The sequence below is a fragment of the Medicago sativa genome, chromosome 3 (assembly GCF_051527215.1).
Source record: "Medicago sativa cultivar Bolivia chromosome 3, Bolivia_mono, whole genome shotgun sequence".
Taxonomy (NCBI): domain Eukaryota; kingdom Viridiplantae; phylum Streptophyta; class Magnoliopsida; order Fabales; family Fabaceae; genus Medicago; species Medicago sativa.
In genome coordinates, this window is record NC_140751.1 from 10,133,268 (window position 1) to 10,157,422 (window position 24,155).

Below are 24,155 nucleotides of genomic sequence, written 5' to 3' on the forward strand. Positions count from 1 at the left end.
GCAAAAAATTGAAGACGAGAAGAGAAGAACGTATAACAACAATGCTCATCCAGCGCCACAAATCAATATTCCTAATGTTGTTATGGAAAACATATACAACCCTCCAGATATACCGACGATTCCTGGTGTAACAAACAATGATATTCTTTTTTGTTGCAAGCCTTTTGAAAAGAAACTATACACTTCTGATTTGAAACCAGGTCAGAGTAGATTACTATTGAACAAGAATCATGTGGAAACATATTTCTTGCCCTTGTTGAAAAAAGGAGAAGAAGATGTTCGAGAAGGAATAAACGTCGTTGTTTATGACTTGCAAGGCAACACATTCAACTTGGTGTTTAAGTATTGGAGTGAAAAAGTTTATGTCCTCACCGGTGTAGCGTGGATAGAATTCTTGAAAACACATCAATTGAAAGCGATTGAAGATCATGTTACGGTGTGGATGTTTCGCCATTCACAAACTAATGAGTTGTGTTTTGCTCTTAGTGTGAGAAGAGTGCAAACTTAAAAGGTATGAAAATTTTATGAATTATGGTAGTCTTTATTTTAATTTTTTAATTTGATAAGCTTGTAATCTATGTTTTCAGTTTTGATTTATATGCAGGATCACTTATAAGCCATTATTAATCAAGGAGTTAATTACGATGGAGATGAAAGGAAGATTTTCACAATTATTTTTTTTGAGGAAAGATTTTCACAATTATGTTTGAGTTAGTTTTAAGAGTACTTCTTTATTCTTTCAAAAAAAAAAGAGTACTTCTTTATTTTCTGTTGCAGTTAGTTATTAGTAACAAACTCTTGTAGAGTTTGATAACAATGTGTTTTTGTTTCATGATTATTTTGATGCAATTCAACTTATTTCTTTTATCGTGAGTTTTTTTACTTGAAGGAATTTTATCGTGAGTATTTATTCTGCTTAATTATAACTTGAATTTTGTTTTTAATATGCACATTTTTTTAGAGTATTTTTAATTAATATTTTTTATTTTTTTAGAGGGTTTTTATAAGCGCTTATAACTTGTTATTAAGAGCCTGTTTGTTATATATTTATTCTGTTTGTTATATATTTGTTACATCTTTTTTATAAACAAAAATCTAAAAATAGCTTCTCAAAAAATAAATTTTAATATAAGAGAAATAAAATAAGTGTCAAAAGTTGAAGTTATTTTGTACAAAAAAAAATATTTTATATAGTTTGTATAATAAAAACTAAATTATTTGAAAAAAATGATTTTCGACTAAACCCTAAAAAAAGATTTTTATTATGATAAACATCGCAAAATAGATTCTAATTTTTTTATAAAAGGCCAGTTTGTTATTGATTAAAATAAAAGTGATTTTGACATAAAATAATTTAGAGATTATATTGTAGAGATTTTACGAAAATTTAAAATCTATTTTGTGTTTGTTTACCCTAATAAAAAAAATTTTTAAAAAAAAAAATAACTTAGTTTGTTTGGATACATACAACTATATAAAAGTGATATTTTGTTACAAAATTAATTAGTCAATCTCTTGACTCATATTTTCTCTCTCCTAAAAAAAATCTATTTTTTGAGAATCTACTTTTAACAACTTCTCATTGGATGTTGTTTTTAGATTATTATTTTTTTTAAAACTGTAACAAACGGATGAATGCTCTAAAAAGTGATTATTATTTTTTTAAAAAGTGGTTTTTTCTTAAAAAAAAACTATGAAAACTTTTATTTTAATTCGTAACAAATGGACTCTAACCCTAACATGTTGTTTACTCAAAAAACATGCCGCATCTGAAACAGTTTGTATGAGTATTAATCTACAAAAGTACATTGACAATTTAGAATTTTGTTGGTTTTTGCCTCAAGTAGCTTTATGATTGAAATTCAACATAAGAAATAAATAAGTGGGAAATATATAGTTCGAACTTTGATAGCTCATAACAATATATACTTGCGGGGACTTGTCGTTTTAATCTATGATAGGTTATAACAATATATCAACCTCCCCCTAAAAAAACAACTTATCAATTTCGTCAAAAATAAAATAAAGTGCATGGATGAATTTTATTGATATGCTGTGTAAAGTAGTCGTTAGCACATGTTAGGAATGTTGGGAAGAAAGAATTTAAAGCGTGTATTAGTAAGTTGGTGTACATTGTCTTCTCTTTCAGCTACAGTTCAGCAGTTAACAGCGTAATCCCTGTGATAGGTCCGCAAGTGCACATAAATATTGGTTTCAGTATAAAAGATCTCGAATTCCATTGATGCCAATGTCAAGTATCGTTATCTATTGTCACATTGTTTATCTAAGGCGGTGCTAATTAGAGCCCGTTTGTTATAGCTTTTTTAAGAAAAAAAATCACTTTTTAAAAAAAAATAATCACTTTTAAGAGTTTTGCATCCGTTTGTTACAGATTTTTTTAAAAGAATCAGAATCTAAAAGTAATCTAAAAACAGCTTCAAATGAGAAGCTGTTAAGAGCAGCATCTCAAAAAATAGATTTTTTTTAGAGGAGAGAGAAAATATGATTTAAAAGATTGAACTAATTTTGTAACAAAAAATCCCTTTTATATAGTTGTATCCAAACAAACTAGATTATTTGTTTAAAAAAAATGATTTTTATTACGGTAAACAAATGCAAAATAGATTCTGATTTTTCACAAAAAATCTCTAAAATATAATCTCTAAATTAGGGCCCGTTTGTTACGGATTAAAATAAAAGTGATTTTGATATAAAATAATTTAGAGATTATATTTTAGAGATTATATGAAAAATCAGAATCTATATATTTTGCGTTTGTTTACTTTAATAAAAATCACTTTTTTTAAACAAATAATCTAGTTTGTTTGGATACAACTATATAAAAAGGATTTTTTTGTTACAAAATTAGTTCAATCTTTTAAATTATGAGCCCGTTTGTTATAGCTTTTTTAAGAAAAAAATCACTTATTTTTAAAAAATAATCACTTTTAAGAGTATTGTATCTGTTTGTTACAGATTTTAAAAAAAATCAGAATCTAAAAATAATCTAAAAACAGCTTCAAATGAGAAGCTGTTAGGAGCAGCTTAAAATAAAATAGATTTTTTTTAGAGGAGAGAGAAAATATAATTTAAAAGATTGAACTAATTTTGTAACAAAAAAATCCTTTTTATATAGTTGTATCCAAACAAACTAGATTATTTGTTTAAAAAAAGTGATTTTTATTAAAGTAAACAAACGCAAAATAGATTCTGATTTTTCATATAATCTCTAAAATATAATCTCTAAATTATTTTATATCAAAATCACTTTTATTTTAATCCGTAACAAACAGGCCCTATATTTTCTCTCTCCTCTAAAAAAAAATCTATTTTATTTTAAGCTGCTCCTAACAGCTTCTTATTTGAAGCTGTTTTTAGATTATTTTTAGATTCTGATTTTTTTTAAAATCTGTAACAAACGGATACAATACTCTTAAAAGTGATTATTTTTTAAAAATAAGTGATTTTTTTTCTTAAAAAAGCTATAACAAAATCACTTTTATTTTAATCCGTAACAAACGGGCCCTTAGTTTGATTGTGAAATTTGGAAATTAACTTGTTTTAATTATTTTTATGACGAGAGACCGGAATATACTTCGTGTCGATCGTGAATACTTGTTAAGTTATATTTTATTATTATAACATCAAAATATTTTCGCGCGTAAAAGGATTAATCTAAAGAGGCCGCTCCGCTTTCGCGTGTACGACACTGAATTTCAACTTTGTAATCTATTCAACCTCTTTCGCGCGTATGCATTACAACTTCAAAATTATGTTTGAAAAATAATCAATTTTTGCGTGGAAAGTTATTTTAAGTAGAAATTTAATTTAAAGGTTCTGTTTACTAACGCATAGTCGGAACCGTATTTTAAACTCACAGAAGCCCGCTTTCGCGTGTCCGGCTACAAGTTTAAAATAACTTTTGAAAATTAGTAATTTCTAAATTAATTAAAGAAAACGCTCTCACTGTATTTTAAAATCAATTCCTGAATCTTCTACAGACAGATATAGGTTTCACTCTTTCAAGATGAAATAAGTATCAGATTATTCCAGTTTTCACGGTAAAAATTCATCCTTAAAAATCAAAATTTTCAGACTTAAATATAATTTCTTTTCAAATTTCTAACCATGCAACTTAACAGAATACCGTTGATAGGACGTTCATCAACATTATTCCAAACTCTGTAAAAATTACTCAAACATAGTAATAATAATAAATAGATTTTTATTTATACCATTCATCATCATTGAAACAGAGAATTAAAATAAACAAAAACGTGAATCAATAGGAGCAAAGTGATGGATACTCTAAAATAAAAAGAAGGAAGCCACGGGAGGAGTGTTAAAAGCAAGCACCATTGAATGGAATAGTCACTCGTAAACGGTGGCATTTAGCCTGGGAATGGACACTTTTTTCCCACCATGGGAAAGTTCCATTTCCCAGGACAGGTGGCGGTGTACCCGGTTTAGGAATAAAAAAATTAAAAATTAAAATAGTTTTTTAATCCTTTTTTTATTTTTTCAGTTTATCTCTTCCATTTACTAAAAACAAATACAGTACTATTATTTTCTCTCACTGTACTCCTTCCTCTGCATTTTCTCTCACTGTACTCCTTCTTCCTCTGCATAGAAACCCACAAAACTCATCATCCACCTCCATAACCATGGCATCCCGACGAGATTCCGAGCACCACCACCAACAACGATAGCACAAGTTGATTCCCTTCCAACATTCAATCTCCACCATCTTTAACACCATGCCATCTCTTGCAGCCAAAAAACTTCTTTTCTTTTGGATTCATTAATTTGCTGGACTTTCATGGTTACACAGCATTAACAAACACTTTTTAATTATCAGCGGTGGTCGGAGCATCACCATCGCCGCTGCCGCAAGGAGAAGGCGGAGCTTGACCTTGCTGAAATTTTGACTGATGCAGTCCGAGAGAAAAGAAAACATTTGCTTTTAATTCACGGGGTTGAATCCGGATTCAGAGTTGGGGTTTTCTAGATTCGACGTTGGATCCTTTCTTGGGTTGGTGTTTTTTTCCAGATTGTTTTGTTTTTTAGATTTGGATTTTGGGGTTTTGTTTTTCAAGGATGAATCTGGAGTTATTTGTTGTTGATGCAAAAAAAGAGTGTGGTTGATTGATATGTGGCAAAAGAGATATGAATTTAGGGAGAAGAAAAGAATCAAATATGAAGAGGTTTGTTATCAAAAATCTGAAGAGGTTTGATGAAGGAGATGAGGACGAATAATAGTTTTTTTTTTTTTTTAAGGAATGACAATGAATGAGTTTTGATAAAAAAATAAATAAATAAAACAAACAAATGCTAAATTATTATTTAATTAATTGGTGGGGCCGGAATTATTTTTATACAATGACCAACAATAAGTTGCAACAATTACCACTTCTTCCATCTCAGCCATCCAATTAAAATACTATTAAATCTATGGCTGTAAATGACACTTTCCCATCATGGGAAAAAAGAGTTTATTCCCATACTAAACGTCACCCTCGTAAACCGCAGCAACAGGAGGAAATAGAACACCAGCAACAATTGAATTTGGAATTGGTAATTGAAATAAACTAGTATAGTGACCCGTGCCAAGCACGGGAAATAAAAAACTTTTTTGATCAAATGTATAGATTTTATATTATGTTATCTTAAAATTATAAATGAAATAAACTAGTATAGTGACCCGTGCCAAGCACGGGAAATAGAAAACTTTTTTGATCAAATGTATAGATTTTATATTATGTTATCTTAAAATTATAAATGTGGTTATAATTTAAATTTGATATGGAAAAAAATATCATCTTAATGTTGTTAATTTTGTATATATTTTGAAATATCTAAACATTGCACATAACGATTAAAGTATTTGGATTTATACTTATACTAATTATTTGTAGTATAAGATGTACTCATTGTTAAACTTAGCATATGTAATATTTATGCAAAAATACGCCGACGTACTATATATTATTATTTGTTGACATAATATATTTTATTAATCATAAAAACTAAAAAGATTATATTTTTTTTATATAATAGTCAGTGTCAGATGTATACCCATAGCCTGTGAATGCAAACGTTAAATTTTTTATGGGTGTGTCTAAATATAGTTTGGGCTACAGAAACGTCGATTGTTATTTGTTTTTATTTTTTACAAAACCAATGGTCTAATGTAAATTTGTATTTTGGGGTAACAACGATGTAAAAAAAAAGTTCTGCGTACTGTTATAGCTGAAAAGTGCATCAATTAAAAGTCAATGGCAGGAGGATCTGCTTATATAGAAATTGCATGTCCTGTAATGACCAATACGTAGACATGGCAACGGGGCGGACCGGGGGCAGGTTTGAGAATCCCCGTCCCCGCCCCCGCTTCCATGCACCCGTACCCGCCCCCAAACCATATCAGGGGTAAAAATTGAACATCCAACCCCGCCCTCAACTCCCGGCTCCGCCCCCAACCCCACCTGCGAAAACTTTATTTTTTATAAAATATTTAAAAAATGCATATTTTTTCATTTTTTCATAGCAACAAAAACACAATAATTATATTAATAATTATTTATCTAATAAACAAAATTGATTACAAGGGCTTCAAACCCCTTTTTCTAAACAAAATTGATGACATCCCCTTTTATCCCCAAACAATTACAGCAGTAACATTCTCGAGGGAAACATAGGCTTATAGATTGGCTACAAAATTATGGTTGCAACTCCACAATTTCAGCCATTGTAGTGGCTGCAACACTGAAATGTAACATGATGCAGAAAAATAGCAGCCAGAGGTTGCAACGCAATACTTTGTTGCAATGGTGCTACTATAATACACTGTAGATAACTATGCTTGAGAGATTCTTAAACTAAATGGTTGTCCACTGTAATTTAACAAATATCACACCCCTCTCCTAAGAGATGAATATGTATATATTTGTCTAATTTACCCTCTAGCATTCCAAAGGAAAGAAAGGTGTATTTTGCCTTTTTCTTTTTCGCAATTGAATTTTACATTTTTTGAAGGAAGTAGTAGCAGCAATGAAGATGCTCTTCCTCAAAAGTCAGTATTGTCACCGCAAAGACTACTATTGGCAATACGGACCCTGGAGCATTAGGTTGTAACCTAGCATGCATTTTGTAGGGTTTCTGTCTTTTCCAAGGTAGTCAAAATCGAGATCCTAGACAAGATCGGAGAGGGGTCACAAGATCGTGAATCGATGGATCGTAACACGGATCGTAAGATCCTACCAGATTCATAAATTGACATATGTATGGCAATAAATTCATGTAAATGCATAAAAAATAAATGTGTACTTGCTAATTACATAATATAACCTTCTCAAAAAGAAAAAAATTTAAATAATATAACATTCCCCAAATATAAAATATTTTCTTATTATTTATTTATTTTTGACCAAAAACATTTTTTTTATTATTCATATTATTTTTTTTATGTGTATGGTTTTTTTAAATCACATGATTGGTTATTAACTAATTATTGAAAATGCCCTTCAAAAAAAATTAATTATTGAAAACAAACTGAAAATATGTTGTAACAAAAAAAAAACTGAAAATATGTTAACAAAAGAAAAGACAGCGTATAAAAAAACAAAAGGCAAAGCGAAAAAAAAAAAAGAAGGAAATGTCAGTGTGTAACAAAAAAAATAAAGAAACGACTGCGTTTCACATGTTTCATTACTGACATCGTCGTTTTAATGAACCGGGTCGTGGATCCGACCCGCGAGAGCAACATCTCTGCGTAACAAGAACAGAAGCGCCGGACACGCACGATTCCACTGTATTTGCGACTTTTCGCGGCGATCTTGGCCGCGCCCACCAAATTCCGATTCCAACCATGTTTCAACACGGGAAGGGGTGGCAAGATCGCAAAGTCGTACGATCCTACGAGTTGGATCGCGACTTTAACCACCTTGGTCTTTTCCTTAAATTTGTTTGAGGGTGGGTTTATCTTTTTAGCTTCTCATTGCTATTCTGTCCATGGCTGTTTCAAGAGAATTTCCACCTTCGGAATGTTCTTTTTCTGTTTTTCCTTCATTTCCTAAAATTAAATTTCAACTTCTACTACCCAAAATATTAAGCAGGGCATTACCCGATTATTCTTGTGGTGGTATTCAGCTTCTATTCCAGCAGAAGGATCCATCTGTAGTTTCATAAATGCAAAGAATTTCAATATTTAAATTAAATGAAAAAAAGGTTACAACTTGGATGATGGGAAAAAATCATAATAACCAAGCCTGCAATGTTAGGAAAGGAAAAAAAAAACCAATATGTCCATCGCTGTTAATAAGGAAAACTTACATCTTCAGCCAACGGTTTCCAGTACTCCAGAATTGAAGGTGTTTGAACACGTTGAGGATCAGTTAAAGCATTCTGGAAATTCAAGAAATTTGGTGTAAATCAGTAATTAAGTAAAGTCAAACAATATTATGATGACCAATAGAATGGAAATGAAGAAATATTTTTTAACCAAAGAAAAAAATAATCAATATAAGTAGAATATTATATTGTAAGCTGAGGACTGCTCAAGCCTTGTATGTAATACTTAGGCCATATATCTAATCAGTATGTGATCCTCACACCCAGCACAATGATGGTGCTGGAGGACAGAAGGCAGTCCAAAATTTCCGCAATTAAGGTGGCTAGGAGAAGACCACAGTTAAGGAGCGACCCAATCCAAGGGTTTGTAAGTATCGATTGGAGGAACCACAACTGTCTATTTTTTTCTAAACTAATTTTCCTTTATTATTTTCATTGACGGTTATATTGACATAATAATGAATTATCATAAAAATAGGAAAGATTTATATACGTTGTGAAGCATATGGGGTTTGACTAAGCAACTCAAAAGTCTAAACCTACAACCAGAGCACTTTGATGTTAAACATGCCACTATCTACACATACTTCTAAGTTCTAACCCTAGTGTTCAGCATCCACAAGAGTCAACTTCTACAGAACTAGACCTAGCATATTTAGTACAAGCCACAAGTTCTGTAAATAAAAATATACCGGATTTTGATCTGCCCACTTCCACAACTGAGACAGTTCTTTGTTACCCAATCTCCATCTTGGCTTACTGAAAATTAAGAGACAGAACAGCGTAAGCAGACAATCTGAGCATGGTGAATAGGACCCATATAAATAGTAGCATAAGAATAGAAGAAAGAAATCTACAATGGTTTATGATTAAACACTAATTTTGTTCTATAAAGCACGAAGCCCCTCATGCACCTATGGTTTTGCCTAGTTGTATTGTGTATGCTTGTAACATCAACTTGGAATTGATTTTTGTTGTTCTGATCTACTTCATTTTTTTACTTAGTTAACTACTTTTTAAATTGAACAAATATGCCTTCTACGTTTCTAGCGTTTAAGTTTCAAATAAGTTCATTATTGGAGACATCACATGTTACAAAAGCAAATAATTGTGTTGTTTCAAAACTGATTTCACATTGCACCCTCCCCACCAAAGAAAAGGAACTCAATAGAGGAAGAGACTTGGTGACCTACAGGCTACAGTGAAATGTGAAACCGTAAACACACACATCCATCACTGTTTATATATTCACATATAAGTTCATTATTGTTTACGGTTTATATAAATTCATGTGGATTCCATGGAAAACACTTCAATTAATTTCAAAGTTAACATTGATGGATGTGTGTGTTTACGGTTTTACCCCTTTAATCGACAAGAAATATCACAATGTAATATAAACACATTATGAAGGGTATTACCATGAAGAGGAGCACTAGCAATACTCGCACTAAACTATCTTTCCAATACTCACTCTCTTATTGGGTGAAATTCATGTGGATCCCATCATATTGGGAGTGGACCCCACATGAAGTGTTGAGACTCACGTGATTTTCACTGAATAAGAGAGTGAGTTTTGCAAAGTGAGTGTTAGAGTGGGTGTTGCTAGCACTAAACTTATCATGAATCCATTAATTTTACATGACACTCATTTTGAGACATGTGTTGAGATATTGATATTTATTATATTTAATATAGTATGATCTGTTAGTATCATTAGGAGTTATGATAGGATTGCATTCCTATTTAGTATTTAGATCACATCTCATGTATACATAGTTGGTTTTCATTCCTTTCAATATTATGTGAAATATTCATATTCAAAAACATGAAACAAGGGGTAGGTATTTTTTTTTTACTTCACAGGATCAAAACAAGGTTAGTACTTCTTTCACGCAACTGACAACATCAAAAGAAGGCCATCAATTGCGGCAGTGTAAATTGCATGTCAGTAGAAATGAATTTGAATGAATCAATAACTTCTATTCAAATTGAGAAGTAATTCTCTATTTAGAGCAACATCAATGCAAAACGACAGCAATACAATTGCTGAACATATGAATTCAGAAACAAAGACCTTGAAGAAAGGAGGGTTTCATTATTCTCATTCTTGGAGATTACGAGCGATTTATAATCCTATAAACTAAAGCCATTATTATTACACGATAAATAATTTGTTAAACAAAAAGCATACCGTTTCTTCGACCCATCTTGTACCGCTTTCTTCTCTGTAGGTTGTTTTTCATATGGTGGGCAGCCGTCACGTTTCCACCACACCTAGAAAATACATGAAAGGCATTTATACAACTAGTAAATATATTATTGATGTTAAGGATAACTGGGAATCACATGTTTATATGCAAGAGAACAAACGGAGGAAGTGCTGGAAGATGCTCACCCAATTCTTTTCTCGTTCTAATATATGCTCAATTTTGTGAAGGAACTCTTTGCCTTTGGGTGGAGTCAGTTCAATAAGTTTTTTAACACGTTCTTCACATGATGTGATCTCATCTTTCTGAATTACAAAAGGAAATGAGTTACATGTGAACAATACATTTTCAATCAAAAAAGCAGCTACTATAACCTTAGAAAACGCTAAAATAAGGTCCTTTCTCAGATGACGGGAAAGTAAACACAAAAATAACAAAGGAGGTGTTTGACGGTGTACATAATACAACCTGATATCTAACAAAATGGAGGATACTGCCATAAAAATAAACTTACCAAAACTAATAGGGGCATACTGCAGCTAAATATTGCTTTTAGGGAAAACAAAAGATCATGTGTTGTCAATTGCAGAAAAACCATATTACATTCTGTCCCTATTGATTGAGAGTCGTATTTGCGGCTAGCAGTTTGTTCAAATTCTGCTACACTGCGATGTTATAGTGGTACTATAGCGGTTTGTTAAAATTCCAGTACACTATAGAGCTACTATTTGAAAACACTAAAAAGAACTGTTTGTTGAGCACAATGTATTAAATGGGAATCTTGGATTCCCATCTCCCATTTGGGAATGTTTTGCTAGGAAACAAAATACTTTTATAAAAATCCTGTCAATGTTAGTTTCCTCGGAATACTTTTTAGAACACATTCATATCAAACATGCAAATTAATATTTTTTTTTTAATATTTTTAAAAATTTCCCTATCAACCACCCCTAAGAGAAACAGTAGAAATCATTTCATGTAAGCCAATAATTGCAATTAACAAATATTAGATGCTAAGGAAGGCATGTAATGTTTTCATAACTAAGAGTATGAAAATTAGGTACAAGCCAATGTAGCTGTGATACCTAAAGAGTTCAAAGAAGGCGGTACTAACCATGGTTTCAGATGGCAGATCCTTGTCACTTTTTCCAGGGGCCTAAAAGCAAATGACGGAGAAACCACCGGCTAATATTAGATAAAAAACTAAATACTATTTCTACATCACATAGAAATTAGTCTTCATAAAATTATTACCTTCAAATAATTAAACAATATGAGACACTGCACAAGAACATGGCGTCGAAAACTTGGATCCTTCAACTATCAAGAATTCAACCGATAACAAGAAACAAACAAGAGAGAATACTGAGTCAGGCCTTGAATATCTTCGCAGAAAAAAATGATGACACATTTTTAGCAGTAAGCATTAAGACTTGGCCAAACTGCTCACCTCTAGACCCATTAATTTACTGCTTGTGAGATATTTTATACTAAAGTTAACTGCCTCTTCTTCCAAATTATTAGCATCTCCCTCTTCGTCACTTAAAGGTTGTGCTTCAAATGTATTCAGTACAACCTTCAATCCAACAAAAATTCTTATGTAAAAAGAAAAGAACAGAAGCAGTTTGATAATTGAGAAAAAAATGCATGCATGCAGACAAAAAATTATAAAATAAAAGATTACCAACAAGCTGGAGGTGAACTTTTTCCACTTAAATGTAGAGTGAATTATAGGAGCAGGGTTGGAAAAATATTCCTGCATCAAGTTAACAGAGACTGATTAAAATATTTGTTTTAGGTTCTTTTATTGAAAGAAAATAAAAAACTGTCCTGCAGTATGTAGTCGAAGTTGTAAAATTTCTGCTTTAACATGTAGAAGTAGAACCATTTATGACAAATTCTATATTGAAAATCGTATCAAATAGCAAGGCAAGCCTCAAGTTGAGAAAAAGGAATAGACTTCCCTATCAGGAACTAAAATTTCAATGAAAACTTACCTGTAAGCCCCAAAAAGTTTCATAAAAATTGAAATCAATGCATATGCCTGGAAAGCATGGAAAATAAATTATTAGCTGGAGAAAAAAATATAAACTTCAATTAATAACTTGTATTTATAAGAATGAATTAAGAATGGCAATCAAGCAAGCTAAGACAATATGCAAGGACGTACCTTCTACAGGTTCTTTCTCATATTTTGTTTCATTTGATGTGTTAAAAACTCCCTTGATATTTAAGGCTGCAAAAGTTTATCAAAAACAGCAAAGTGACGAGGCGCTCAATAAAATGAAATTTAAAATATCAGTTAAGATAAACTTCACAGAACTGTACCAGATCGCTCTGATAATGGAAAGAAATGAGCCAGAAACATGAGAATTCTTCCGCAAAAGACCACATCATTTGCCTACAACATCCATACAAACACATTGAATTATGGCAATCATGGGAAGAATAATTTATCCTACATAACTCTAACTTAATACTCATTCAATACTACAATGCTGAAGAGAAGTTTATCATATAGCTCGACCTAGACAGTTAAAGGGAGGAAAGAGAGAGACATTTAGGGATGGAGGAAAACAGGAAAGACAAATGAGCACTCAAAGTTTAAACAAATCCAAACGCACGAAGCAGGAATATTATAGATTTGTATTTAGAGACAGTAATCAGCTTTAAAGCTTTAAGTATAATAGGACATAAACCATGCTCAATGTACCTTTGAAAGACGGCGAAGTAGTTGATTACAGGTTCTCAGCATCACAAGTTTTCCTCGAGCAAAAAGTTCTTGCTGTGTGTCATGCGAACGTATAAGTTCCACATAAGTACAGGTCAGTTATACAATACCCCTGCTCTAAATCATTAATTAGAGAAGCACAAAGAATTACAAACAAATGAGGAATGTACCTTTCCCAATATATCTTGTTTACTCTCTATATAGCCAAAAATATCCTTGCAGTTTTTCATTGTAGACATTTCTGTCAAATCTTCCAACAACTGAAAAATCATTCCACCTTCAATGTGTTCCTTCTCACACAGATATAGCACTATATCTGAAAAACGAAAAAACAACATACAAACATAAGTATAAAAGAATAGCAAGAAGAATTTACAGTGAAGATGTTTAGGATTTAACTGTATCTCATTAAAGCATTGCTAAATGGTGCACAGACCAAGAAGACGAGGAATGTGGCCTTGGGTAGTTTCATTAGCATCAATTGATTGCCCGTATTGCATTACTTCCTCCCCACACTGTACTGCTGCCGACTGAACCAGAGTGTGAACATATTAATACAGGCCATAAAGAGACATAAACATGAAACAATAAAACAAAGAGGGGAAAAGAAACAGCATTAGATAAGTTTATATTTGAAACGGTTTTTCTGAAAATGCTTTTCTTAGTTTACAGTTCACTTTATACAAGTCATCTAAGCATCTTGAAAAACTGCTTACTTTACCATTTGATAAACTATAAACTACATGTGAATTCAAAATAAATAAGAGTAAAATGAAAACACTTCAAAATATGCAAGTCAATGGTAAGTAAATACATGCACTAGCAAGAAAACAAACAGAGTGTGCATAAAAAACATGCATCCCAGATGAAAAACATGTCTAACTTTACTGAGAAAGAAAATAAGCATTGAAATTTGAATGCCAAAATAGTAAAACCGACATTACAGTATAGTAACAAGGAAACTGCTATACTAATGAGTAATGATTGCATTGTTCCCAAAGTAAAGGGTATAACCAAATAAGTATCATTCCATAACCATTGTATTAGCATAAGAAAATGTATAAGGTCAGTATTATGCATCAAAGCTGTACTTGCGGTGAGTACAATACTGAAACTAGGGTTTAGTATCTGATTAGGTCATATGCCTTAAGAATGGTCTCAAGGGGGTTATTTATAGCCTGATTAGGCCTCTTATTCTGTGACTTAATCCCTAAGTCACACGAGATAAGGAGAAACATGTGTATCCCCCTAAATCCGGATATTCCGTCCGAATATTTGGCCCCAAGGTTCGGGCATGATGGTTTCGGGGGATAAGGAAAGGGACGTGCCCTTGCGTAGGCGTAGGCGGCATCCTTGTATAGGGCCAGTGGGTCCTTACATGAATATTGGCGGTCCAAAAGCCATTCTTCTAAGTGATTAGTAAAATATTGTGTCTAGATCTCTCTCACGTCTCCTAAGAACTCTCGTGTTCTTTAACATAGAATTATAGCAATATTGTCTACCAATTATAGCAATATTGTCTACCTTTAAACTAAGGATTTGGCTCATGACCAAATCTTTAACAGAAAAAATAAAATAAATTTAGTATCTTAATCATGCATAAAAGACACACCAAAGAAAAGAAAGAAATATAAAACTCCATTGAATTTTTCAAAAGAAATTTTATAGAATCCAATTAGGTTAGCATTCTATATTCGACTAGCACATAAGGTGTAATCTATGAACAAGGGTAGCAGTTAAACATACCACGAATTCCTGAAGTAGCAGCCGTAGAATGTTCTCTAGGGATTGGTTCTCATCTTGGGCTAATTTTGTTTGTCTCTGTTAATCATAAATCAATTAAATTAACCACAACCTTTAACATTGTCATTATCAAAGTTACTAGAAAAGGGAACCTCGGGACATGAATCATGAATGAACAATTTAAGTCAAAAGACAACCATATTATATTTTTAACAAGTTATAGATACCCCATAACCAAAACCCATTTGAAATTTAAGAGTCTCGCCTTTTTCCTCATTGTTCCCTAAATACAAATCTCTTCCATTTTGACAAAAATCCAGAATATCACTCCATCCCAAAGAAAATAAAAATACGTCAACAGAATGATATGCATGACAGAGGGCGTGTATGGATTGCCTTATTTGAGTTTATCTGCTGGCATAAACAATTGTTAGACTGTTTGGCAGAGCTTATAGAAACAACTGATGGCATGTCCATAAGTTGGTTGTAGCTTATTTCAATTAAGTCTCCAAGACAGCATATGAAAACAATTTATAACTTATATGAAAACAGTTTGACTTTTATTTATTTTTGGTATATCTTATCCATAAGCACTTATATGATAAGCTCTTATGCTATAGGTGTTTAATGAAGATGTTAATCCAATCAGGGCCCAAATCAACCCCCCGCACCCTCACTAAGGGTCCGTTTGGATTAGCTTATTTTAGAGCTTATATAAAACAGCTTATGCAAATAAATAAGTTTTTATGTATTATTTATAAGTTTTTAAGGTAGTTTATGAAAAAACAGCTTGTGAAGATACAATTTTCATTAGTGAGAGCTTATAAATTAAAATAAAAGCTTATTTATTTACATAAGCTATTTTTCATAAGCTCAAAATAAGCTCAATCCAAACGGGGCCTAAATCTACTACATCCATAGTTTGGAAATTAGTTCAGCATTGTTCATTATAAATCTGTACTACAATTATACTGGAATGGAGTTAGAGGCAGTTTAGATAAACTTCTCCATCAACACTTACAAACTTATATGAATATTTTTGTATGAATTTTAATGGGGAATCTTCGATGAACTAGAGGCTAATCCAAACTGACTCAAAAGAATTTCAAAATATACCTGAGGCTTTATTACTTCTTGAACAGTCTGCAAAGCAAAACTTTCAGGTGGCCCAGGTTGTAATATGGCCCGTTTAAATACCTCCTGCAAATAACAATAAACCAAACAACACACAACCAGTGAATTCAACAATCAAACAATGGGAAAAAAGCATTATCTAGGGCCTCTTTGTATTGACTTATTTGATCTTATCTACTACCATAAGTACTTGTGTGAATGTTTGAGAACTTATGAGAACAGCTTATTATGACATGTTCCTAAGTTGCTTTCAGCAGCTCTCATGGATAACGTAGTGTATATTTGGTTCCACTTGGAGGAAACAAAATTGGTTATAGAGGTGTAGAATTGATTTTGACATGTTTGGTTCCTCTAAAGTATAATTGATTCTACTTAAATTTAGAAATTGTAGCTTCTGATTCTAGAATTGATTTTAACACTCAAATTTATTGTTCAACTCACTTTTACATCAATGTGCCCAAGCATAAATCACTCTACCTTCAACTCAATTTTAGCCAGAATCAATTCATTTGCAAAACCAAACATACACTTGTAGAAACAGCTTATAGGAAAACAATTCGACTTTACTTTACCTTTTGCTTTAGAAATAACTTATCATAAGCGCTTATATATGATAAGTGTTTATACTATAAGCAGTGAGTTAAGCTGTTTATCCAAACAGGACCTTATTTTGATACTATAAGCTTAAGCTCTAATAAACAAATAATCTACTTCCCTATATAAACCCAGAACCTATAACCATTCAAAACAATTAAATAAATAAACGCATTATTTAAGCAATATAAACAAATGGGTATAAGGGATTATATAAAAATTGAAACTTTGTGACAATGTTTCACAGAAAAATTGAATTGTGAAAAGGAACAAAAGAGAAAACGGAACTTACCATTATGGAGTTTGAATTGAACACAAACCCTTATTCTATTGAACTTCAAAGCGTTGAATAATTGTTAAAAGAATTGATTTTTTTGAAGAAATCGTGATTATGTGCAGAAAGAGAGTGATATGTTTTGAGTAAAAACACTAAACACGAAAACGCTGCGTTTAACTGTATGCTGTTTTTTTTTTTTTTTTTTTTGATAGGGTGTTTATTTCTATTAAAATAATTCAACTAGCAGTATATCGTGTAAATATTTTTTAAAAGATCGAAATAATAAAAAAAAACATTATAAATAAATAAATAAATATATATTCTGTAATTTAAAAAAGAAAACTCTTCATTTTTCTGTAAATCGTCAGTTCAAACACACTCTAAAGATTCGTGTTCTATATGAGCTACGTGTCAAAGTGTATTTATTTGTATGTCATTTATTTTATTTTGTATTAAACGAGGCCTAAGCAAAAAAGAAAAAACAACTACATTAAAACTACCTTTAAAAACTTTGAGGAAAAAAAAACTGCCCATAAAAAAATTACTACAACAAAACTAAACGAGGGAAAACCACACCCATATAAGCATCTGATAAAGGGAGAACCACACCCCTATAATCATATGATAAAACTTGAGACACCCTTGGAGGAGGGTGTTGAAAGAAATTTTTCAACTTCATCAAACTGTTCCAAGCAATACAGTAGTAAGTTATCATGTCCATAGAGATTGTTGTTTCGCCTGACATTTTGCTAAACTTATAATTAAAGTAGTAAAATGGAGGGAGTTTGCAAGTTCGATTTGATTGCGCAAAGTGTGGGTTGATTTGATTGCAAAAATAATAAAAGGGTGTTGATTTAGATTACTAACTTTGATTAGGATTCTTCAAATCTCCTCCACCTCTTCGTTAGACTTATTGCAAATTTGTCTATCAATTATGAACTAAGGATTATATAAAAGTGGTTAACTTCGTGGGATAGATCCCTCCAGATGTCATGTTGTTCTTCATCACGCCAAAGGTCATACGTGCACTACAATGAAGGATTGTTACTTCTCTAGGCTTTCGTACACATTGATATTGTTATTAAGTTGAGGACTTACATTTTCACAGGTAATGAAACGAGATAAATGTTGAAATTCCTAAACTGTCACATAAAGTAACCACATTGCATACGAATCTTAGAACATAGTCATGTGCCCTGAAGTTCTCTAATAAATTAAAGATATTAAAATAAAATATTAAAGCAAGACTTCAATCTTAAACTCTGATATAAGTTCATCTGCAAACTAGGTATGTCACACTCCTTAGTGCAAGAAAGCATTAATGCACGAAATATATGAAAATTAAATATAAACTAGGATCATAGCTGAACAGACGATTTGTATTAATAAAATTCAACAAATAAATAGAGGTTCATCTTAGAACCCTAACCAAAAGGTTTTTAGTTACTCATGGTAACAAAATACATAATCAAAGAGAAATAAAACATACTCTAGAACAAAAAGTGGAGGACGTGTGAGACTCGTCTAGAACCACCAAATTCTGAATGAATATTTATGTGTGGAAGGAGCTCTATTTATACGCATATTTTTAGCTGAGTTTGCATTGAAATTATGGGCTTTTCCCCCACAACCTACAGGAAAAAACAACAAAATGCTATTTTTTTTACAGAACAACACACGTGTGGTTATGTGCAGAGCACATGTCAGCTGATAAAGAGAAAATGCTCTATGTCCCATGCGCTTAGGTAGTGTGAGGCACACGTAGGGCCTCACAACCTTAGGTTGGATTTCGTCTTTTTTTTATTGTTCTTTGAGTGTTTTCCTTCTCCGACTTGTTCTGAGGACTTAGGAAAGAATTTTCCCAATTTGTAATGTCTTCAAAGCTTTATTGAACCTTGATAATCTTTATTTCATATCTTTCAAAACTTCCAAGAGGTATTTTGATTGCTGAATTGCATGATTTGTTAATAAAAGACTCAAAACACCTATGAAATTGTCTAGTTTACGAAATTAACATAGTTACATGACTCAATTGAAAACAATACAAAATGTTTCTCAAGCCATGGGAAACTTCTTTAAAATCCTTTATAATGACTCAATTTATCTACAAAACTAACTCAAAATCCTTTATAATGACTTGTTATCACAACCTCAAACTTAAATTTGTTGCTTGTCTTCAAGTAACGAAAATAGCTAAGATTAAAATTTGTTTAATTTTTTTAAAAAAAAAGTATACCTTTCCGGAGAGGGTTCTCAGATTATCATTCATTCAACATCCAACCTTGACTAATTTACCACTTTCATGCAAGCATGACAGACTTAGAGAAGATTGTTCATACTCTCCACCATATTCTTTTCTAATATATCATCCTAAAGCCAGTAATATTATTTTCTAATGTATTATCATAAGACATTAGAGATAGTCATGGTTATTTGTCCATTCCAATCGACATGTTAATGCACCATGCTATGGACTTGAATAAACTCTAAACAGACATTCAAAGTCATCAATATCACACACACTTTAGAGGTCTTTCAAGATTATAACGTTACATTATTTTTAGGTGGGATATATTTAAAAAAGTAAGCTAACTAACAACTTGCAGTTAGATTATAAGCTACGAATCCCTAAATTGTGAACTACTGTCAATATTCCTTCTTTGTACCAAAACAACATGGGTATTCGTAGAACTACTTATTCAAATTTTTCTAGAGACCAACTTTTGGCTTCTATTTTTTTTTTTTTGTGTAGACCATTTTTGTGGTTTTGTCTACAATTTTCTTTCTTTTTCATTTTTTTTATAACCAAGTTCTATTAGTACCTCACCCCAAACTTAAGATGTTAGTAATTTTAAAGAATAACATAAACTTAGTTTCAAACCATACCAAGTTCCTAAGATTCTATCTAACTCCAAGGTAAATAGATAAACATTGTAGGTTCAAACTTATGATATGATTTGTCAACAAAAACAACAAAAAATAATTGCATGGAGGCTCAAAGTTTTTTTTTTTTGGTCAAGGGAGGCTCAAAGTTTTAATAATAATAATAATAATAATAATAATAATAATAATAATAATAATAATAATAATAATAATAATAATAATAATAATAATAATAGTTGCTTAAAAAGTGTTAAAGTATCAAACAAGTGTCTCATGTGTATGATAATATGACCGATAGTCCGTAGAGGATGGCCGCAAGTTTCAGCAAAATAACATTCAAACATGGATACACACATAGTGAAAGAATTATAGTAAAAAAGGGAAAATATTTGGCATAAATTCTCACTGATTATGCTTTAGAGAAAACATATGGTGATTATGATGTGTATCTTCTACGGTAAGCCCCAGTAATTACCGTAATCTTTAACTGTAGGGGTAAAACTAGCTTTTTGTTGTGATGGTAATAATGATTTCTAAGACAGAAACAACTTTTGAAAATTTTGAAAGGGAAAGGTTATATAATTCATGCAAATTAATCAAACATAGTATGAGTAGCAAACAATAAGTGACTAACTTGACTAAAATTAAAAATTGAATGAAACCAAATAAATACTACTGAGTTGCCTCTCATTCAGCTCTTGTTTAACGTTATTAGCTTCACACCTTCACCATTGTTTGAGTGACTTATATGAAAGAAAAAATATGTCATCCTTCTTTTTCCTCTTGTTTGGTTAGGAACTCCATTAATTTGGCATAGAGAAGTCAATGTTTCAATTTTCCTTCGGTAAGCTATCATAATTTGTGCCCTCCCTTCCTACTGAACAATGAGATTCTTGTTGCAAACAAGTCTTACTTTGAATCTATAATGTCATGTAGTTTGATGGAAAATAAGAGTGGCATTTGATGGCTTCACTTGAACTCTTACCGTCTTTCTTAACATCGATGACGACATCAAGTTAATGCTTTCAACAAGACCAGACAAAATTTCTTTTATAGATAACTTCTCAATTGAGTTGAAACTTCCTGGTTCATTTTTCTTTGGAGGTAACCGTCTTTGAAAGATGACATTACAACTTCCCGTTAGGGCAGACTCTTCACTCTTCAAATTCCGCTTTTTGGAAAAAAATTTCTTTCATATATTTTGAGTAAGAAGGCATTTTCTCATCTTTAAGCAAAGAGATGTTGATTTGTAAACTAGTGATCACTTCCATAATTATTTTTTAGGAAAATGACTATCATGCTCTTCATCCTTTTCCATGGAACAACTTATCCCTCTTTAATTTATTTGTGCATCTTGGATCCTTCATCTTCTGTGGAACCTTCTTTTGTAGAACCGACTACAAATTTTCGTGAGCATCACAAATGTATTTTCTTTTGGTTCCCTTTTTGTTGAGAAGAAAATTTCATGAATTTTTGAAATTAGGGTTTTGTTCTAACATATTGATGAACGGAATGATGATTAAAATTTTTGCTATGAGCTTCAAGAATTCTTCTTGTTGTTGATCCTTTCTTTCTTTTCGTTCTTGTTGAGGTTTCTTTAGTCAATAGCTGGACTATTTTTCTTCAGTAACAATGGTAAGATTCAGATCACCCCATAGGATAGGTATTGTTATAATGACTGAATTAGTTTGTAGTAAAGTAATCCACACATTGTTACCTGAAACAACCATAAACAAAATAATACCCAAGTATCATTGTGCTATCTAAAAGTGACAGAAAATAATTACTTTTGGATTTTTAAAATTTTGACAAAAAATAAACAACCAGAAAAAATAAAAATAAGGTGTCAAGTAAAGTGAACCAGCAAAAAATGAACAATTCTTCCTTCAAAAAGAAAATAACAATTCTTTTTGCTATTTTGGAAATATTTGACTAAAAAATAGAATTAACCAAAATAAAACAAAAAACAAAAATAAATCTTTTTAGAATAGAACCAAAACAAATATAAAACAAAGATATGACTAAAAAAATATAACACAATAAAGTAACTAAAAAAAACCAATAAAACTGAAGCAAATTTTTTATTGAGGGTTTGTAACAAACAAATAAAGAAAAGATACTACTAGAAAATTAAAACTACTAACTAAAAGGAAATTAAATGTTTTTATTTGTTTTCTGAAATATGAGAAACAAAAATAAAATCTAATATCATAGAAATAAAAACAAATCAAACTATTAGAAATAAAATCCAAATCTCCCTATAAACATCGCTCAGTTGGTAGGGACAATGCATTATTATATGCAGTTGGTTCGAACCCCGACACTCTACTTATTCACTTTAAAAAGTGAATTCTAGCCATAGAGATTGTTATTTCGACTAGGAAATTTGCCAAACTTATAATTAAAGCAATGAAATGGGGAAGTTTCCAAGTTTGATTTGATTGCGTAAAGTGAATTAATTTGATTGGAGAAATAATAAAAGGGTGTTAATTCAGATTATCAACGACGATTAGGATTCTTCAAATTTATACCTCTTCGTTGGTTTTAATGCAAATACATCAATCAATTATGAACTAAGGATTATATAAAAGTGTTTAATTTCATAGGACACAATCCGTCCAAATGTCATGTTGCTCCTAATCACCCTAAAGGGCATACACGCTCTACGTACGTTAAAGGTTCGTCACTCCTCTAGGCTTTCGTACACATTGATATTGCTAAGCGAGAGAAATGTTGAAATTCCTAAATTGTCACATAAAGGAACCACATGAATCTTAGAACCGAACCACATACCTTAAAGTTATCTAATAAATAAAAGACATTAGAATAAAATTCATATGTTATGATTTTGATTAAAGCAAGAATGCAATCTAAACCCTAATATAAGTTCAATCCACGGGCTAAGTATGTCACACTCTCTACTGAAAGAACTATTTGAAAATTAAATATAAACTCATATCGTATTCCCTCCGTCTCACAATAATTGTCTCTTTACCATTTTTTATTTTTCTCAAAATAATTGTCACTTTAGAATACCAATGCAACATTTATTATTTTTTTCCCATTATTATACCCTTATTTATTGAATTTCATCCAACTTAACTACTCCACTGATTACAATTAATAAGGGTGTTTTAGTAAATGGTACTAATTTTACCATCAAAATCAACACAACTAATCATTTCCTTAATAATCGTGCATAAATCTTAAACGACTAATATTAAGAGACGGAGGGAGTAATTGAATAAACGAATTGCATTAATAAAATCCAACAAATAAAAAGAGGTTCATTTTAGAATCCTAATAAAAAAAGGTCTTTAGTTACTCATGGTAGAGGACAAAGAGCATATGTCTCATGCGCCTGAGGTGTGTGAGGCACACGCGGGGTGCGTGGCCTCAACCGTAGGTGCAGATTTTCCCTTTTTTTGTTGTTCTTTGAGTTTTTTCCTTCTCCGACTTGTTCCTGGGACAAAATTTCTGCAACTTGTTATGTATTCAAAGCCTTATTGTACCTTGGTAATCTTCACCTATATCTTCCAAAACTTCCATAAGATATCTTTCTTTCCAAATTACATGATTTGTCAATAAAAGACGGCTATGAAATTGTCTAGTTTATGGAAGAAACATAAATACACGACTCAATTGAAAACAATAAAAAAAAATCTTAAAACCATGAGTAGCTTCTCTAAAATCCTCTATAGTGACTCAAATTACCTACTAAACTGACTCCAATTTTATTACAAAAATTAAAACCATTAAATAATAGATTAACGCAAGATATCATACTAATAAAAAAAAAGTATTAATTAAATATATGTCCCTTCAAACAAAAAATATATGTACGAGGTTTGGTTTAACCCTTTGGTTCCTAGGGTAATGGAGCCTGATGATTCGAAATTCGGCCGGGAATTAAGTAAAGTCTGATCAATAACCGTTCTATCCAGGAGGAATCGAAATCTGGTTCTTCTGAGCAAAATTAGATTTGATCCGAGCAATTTTCACAAAAGGATGCAACAAATCAAATTATATTCGGCTTGAGACATGAGAGTGTGATCATCTCAAGACATCAAGTTTGAATCCCCGGTATCAATTTCAAAAGATTATTTTGGATTCTTCAAAATATATTATGTTTTGTGCAGTTCTTAACTTCTTTTTGTGCAGTTCTTACTTTTAACGAAAAAAATAGGAAGATTCATATTTTATTTTCAGGTATGTATCTTCTATAGATTTAATTTTT

At 31.4% G+C, this 24,155-nt stretch overlaps 1 protein-coding gene across 2 annotated transcripts; it reads right to left on the bottom strand.

The window, feature by feature from the left end:
• Positions 1-8,028: 8,028 nt before the first annotated feature.
• On the bottom strand, positions 8,029-17,180 carry LOC146935589 (THO complex subunit 1-like). 2 transcript variants are annotated; one of them, XM_085750752.1, is made up of 18 exons: positions 17,051-17,180; positions 16,147-16,230; positions 15,034-15,108; positions 13,687-13,817; positions 13,458-13,603; positions 13,270-13,341; positions 12,885-12,957; positions 12,727-12,792; positions 12,554-12,600; positions 12,241-12,312; positions 12,007-12,132; positions 11,811-11,876; positions 11,671-11,712; positions 10,745-10,861; positions 10,541-10,623; positions 9,039-9,105; positions 8,329-8,400; positions 8,029-8,170 (listed from the first exon to the last, which is right to left on the bottom strand). In XM_085750752.1, the coding sequence occupies exons 4-18, from the start codon at positions 13,763-13,765 to the stop codon at positions 8,075-8,077; spliced, it is 1,224 nt and encodes a 407-aa protein (XP_085606878.1). In that variant the 5' UTR covers positions 13,766-13,817; positions 15,034-15,108; positions 16,147-16,230; positions 17,051-17,180; the 3' UTR covers positions 8,029-8,074. The 2 variants fall into 2 exon arrangements, with proteins under 2 accessions (XP_085606878.1, XP_085606877.1); XM_085750751.1 differs by having other exon boundaries at positions 8,030-8,170; positions 13,724-13,817.
• Between the last annotated feature and the right edge of the window lie 6,975 nt (positions 17,181-24,155).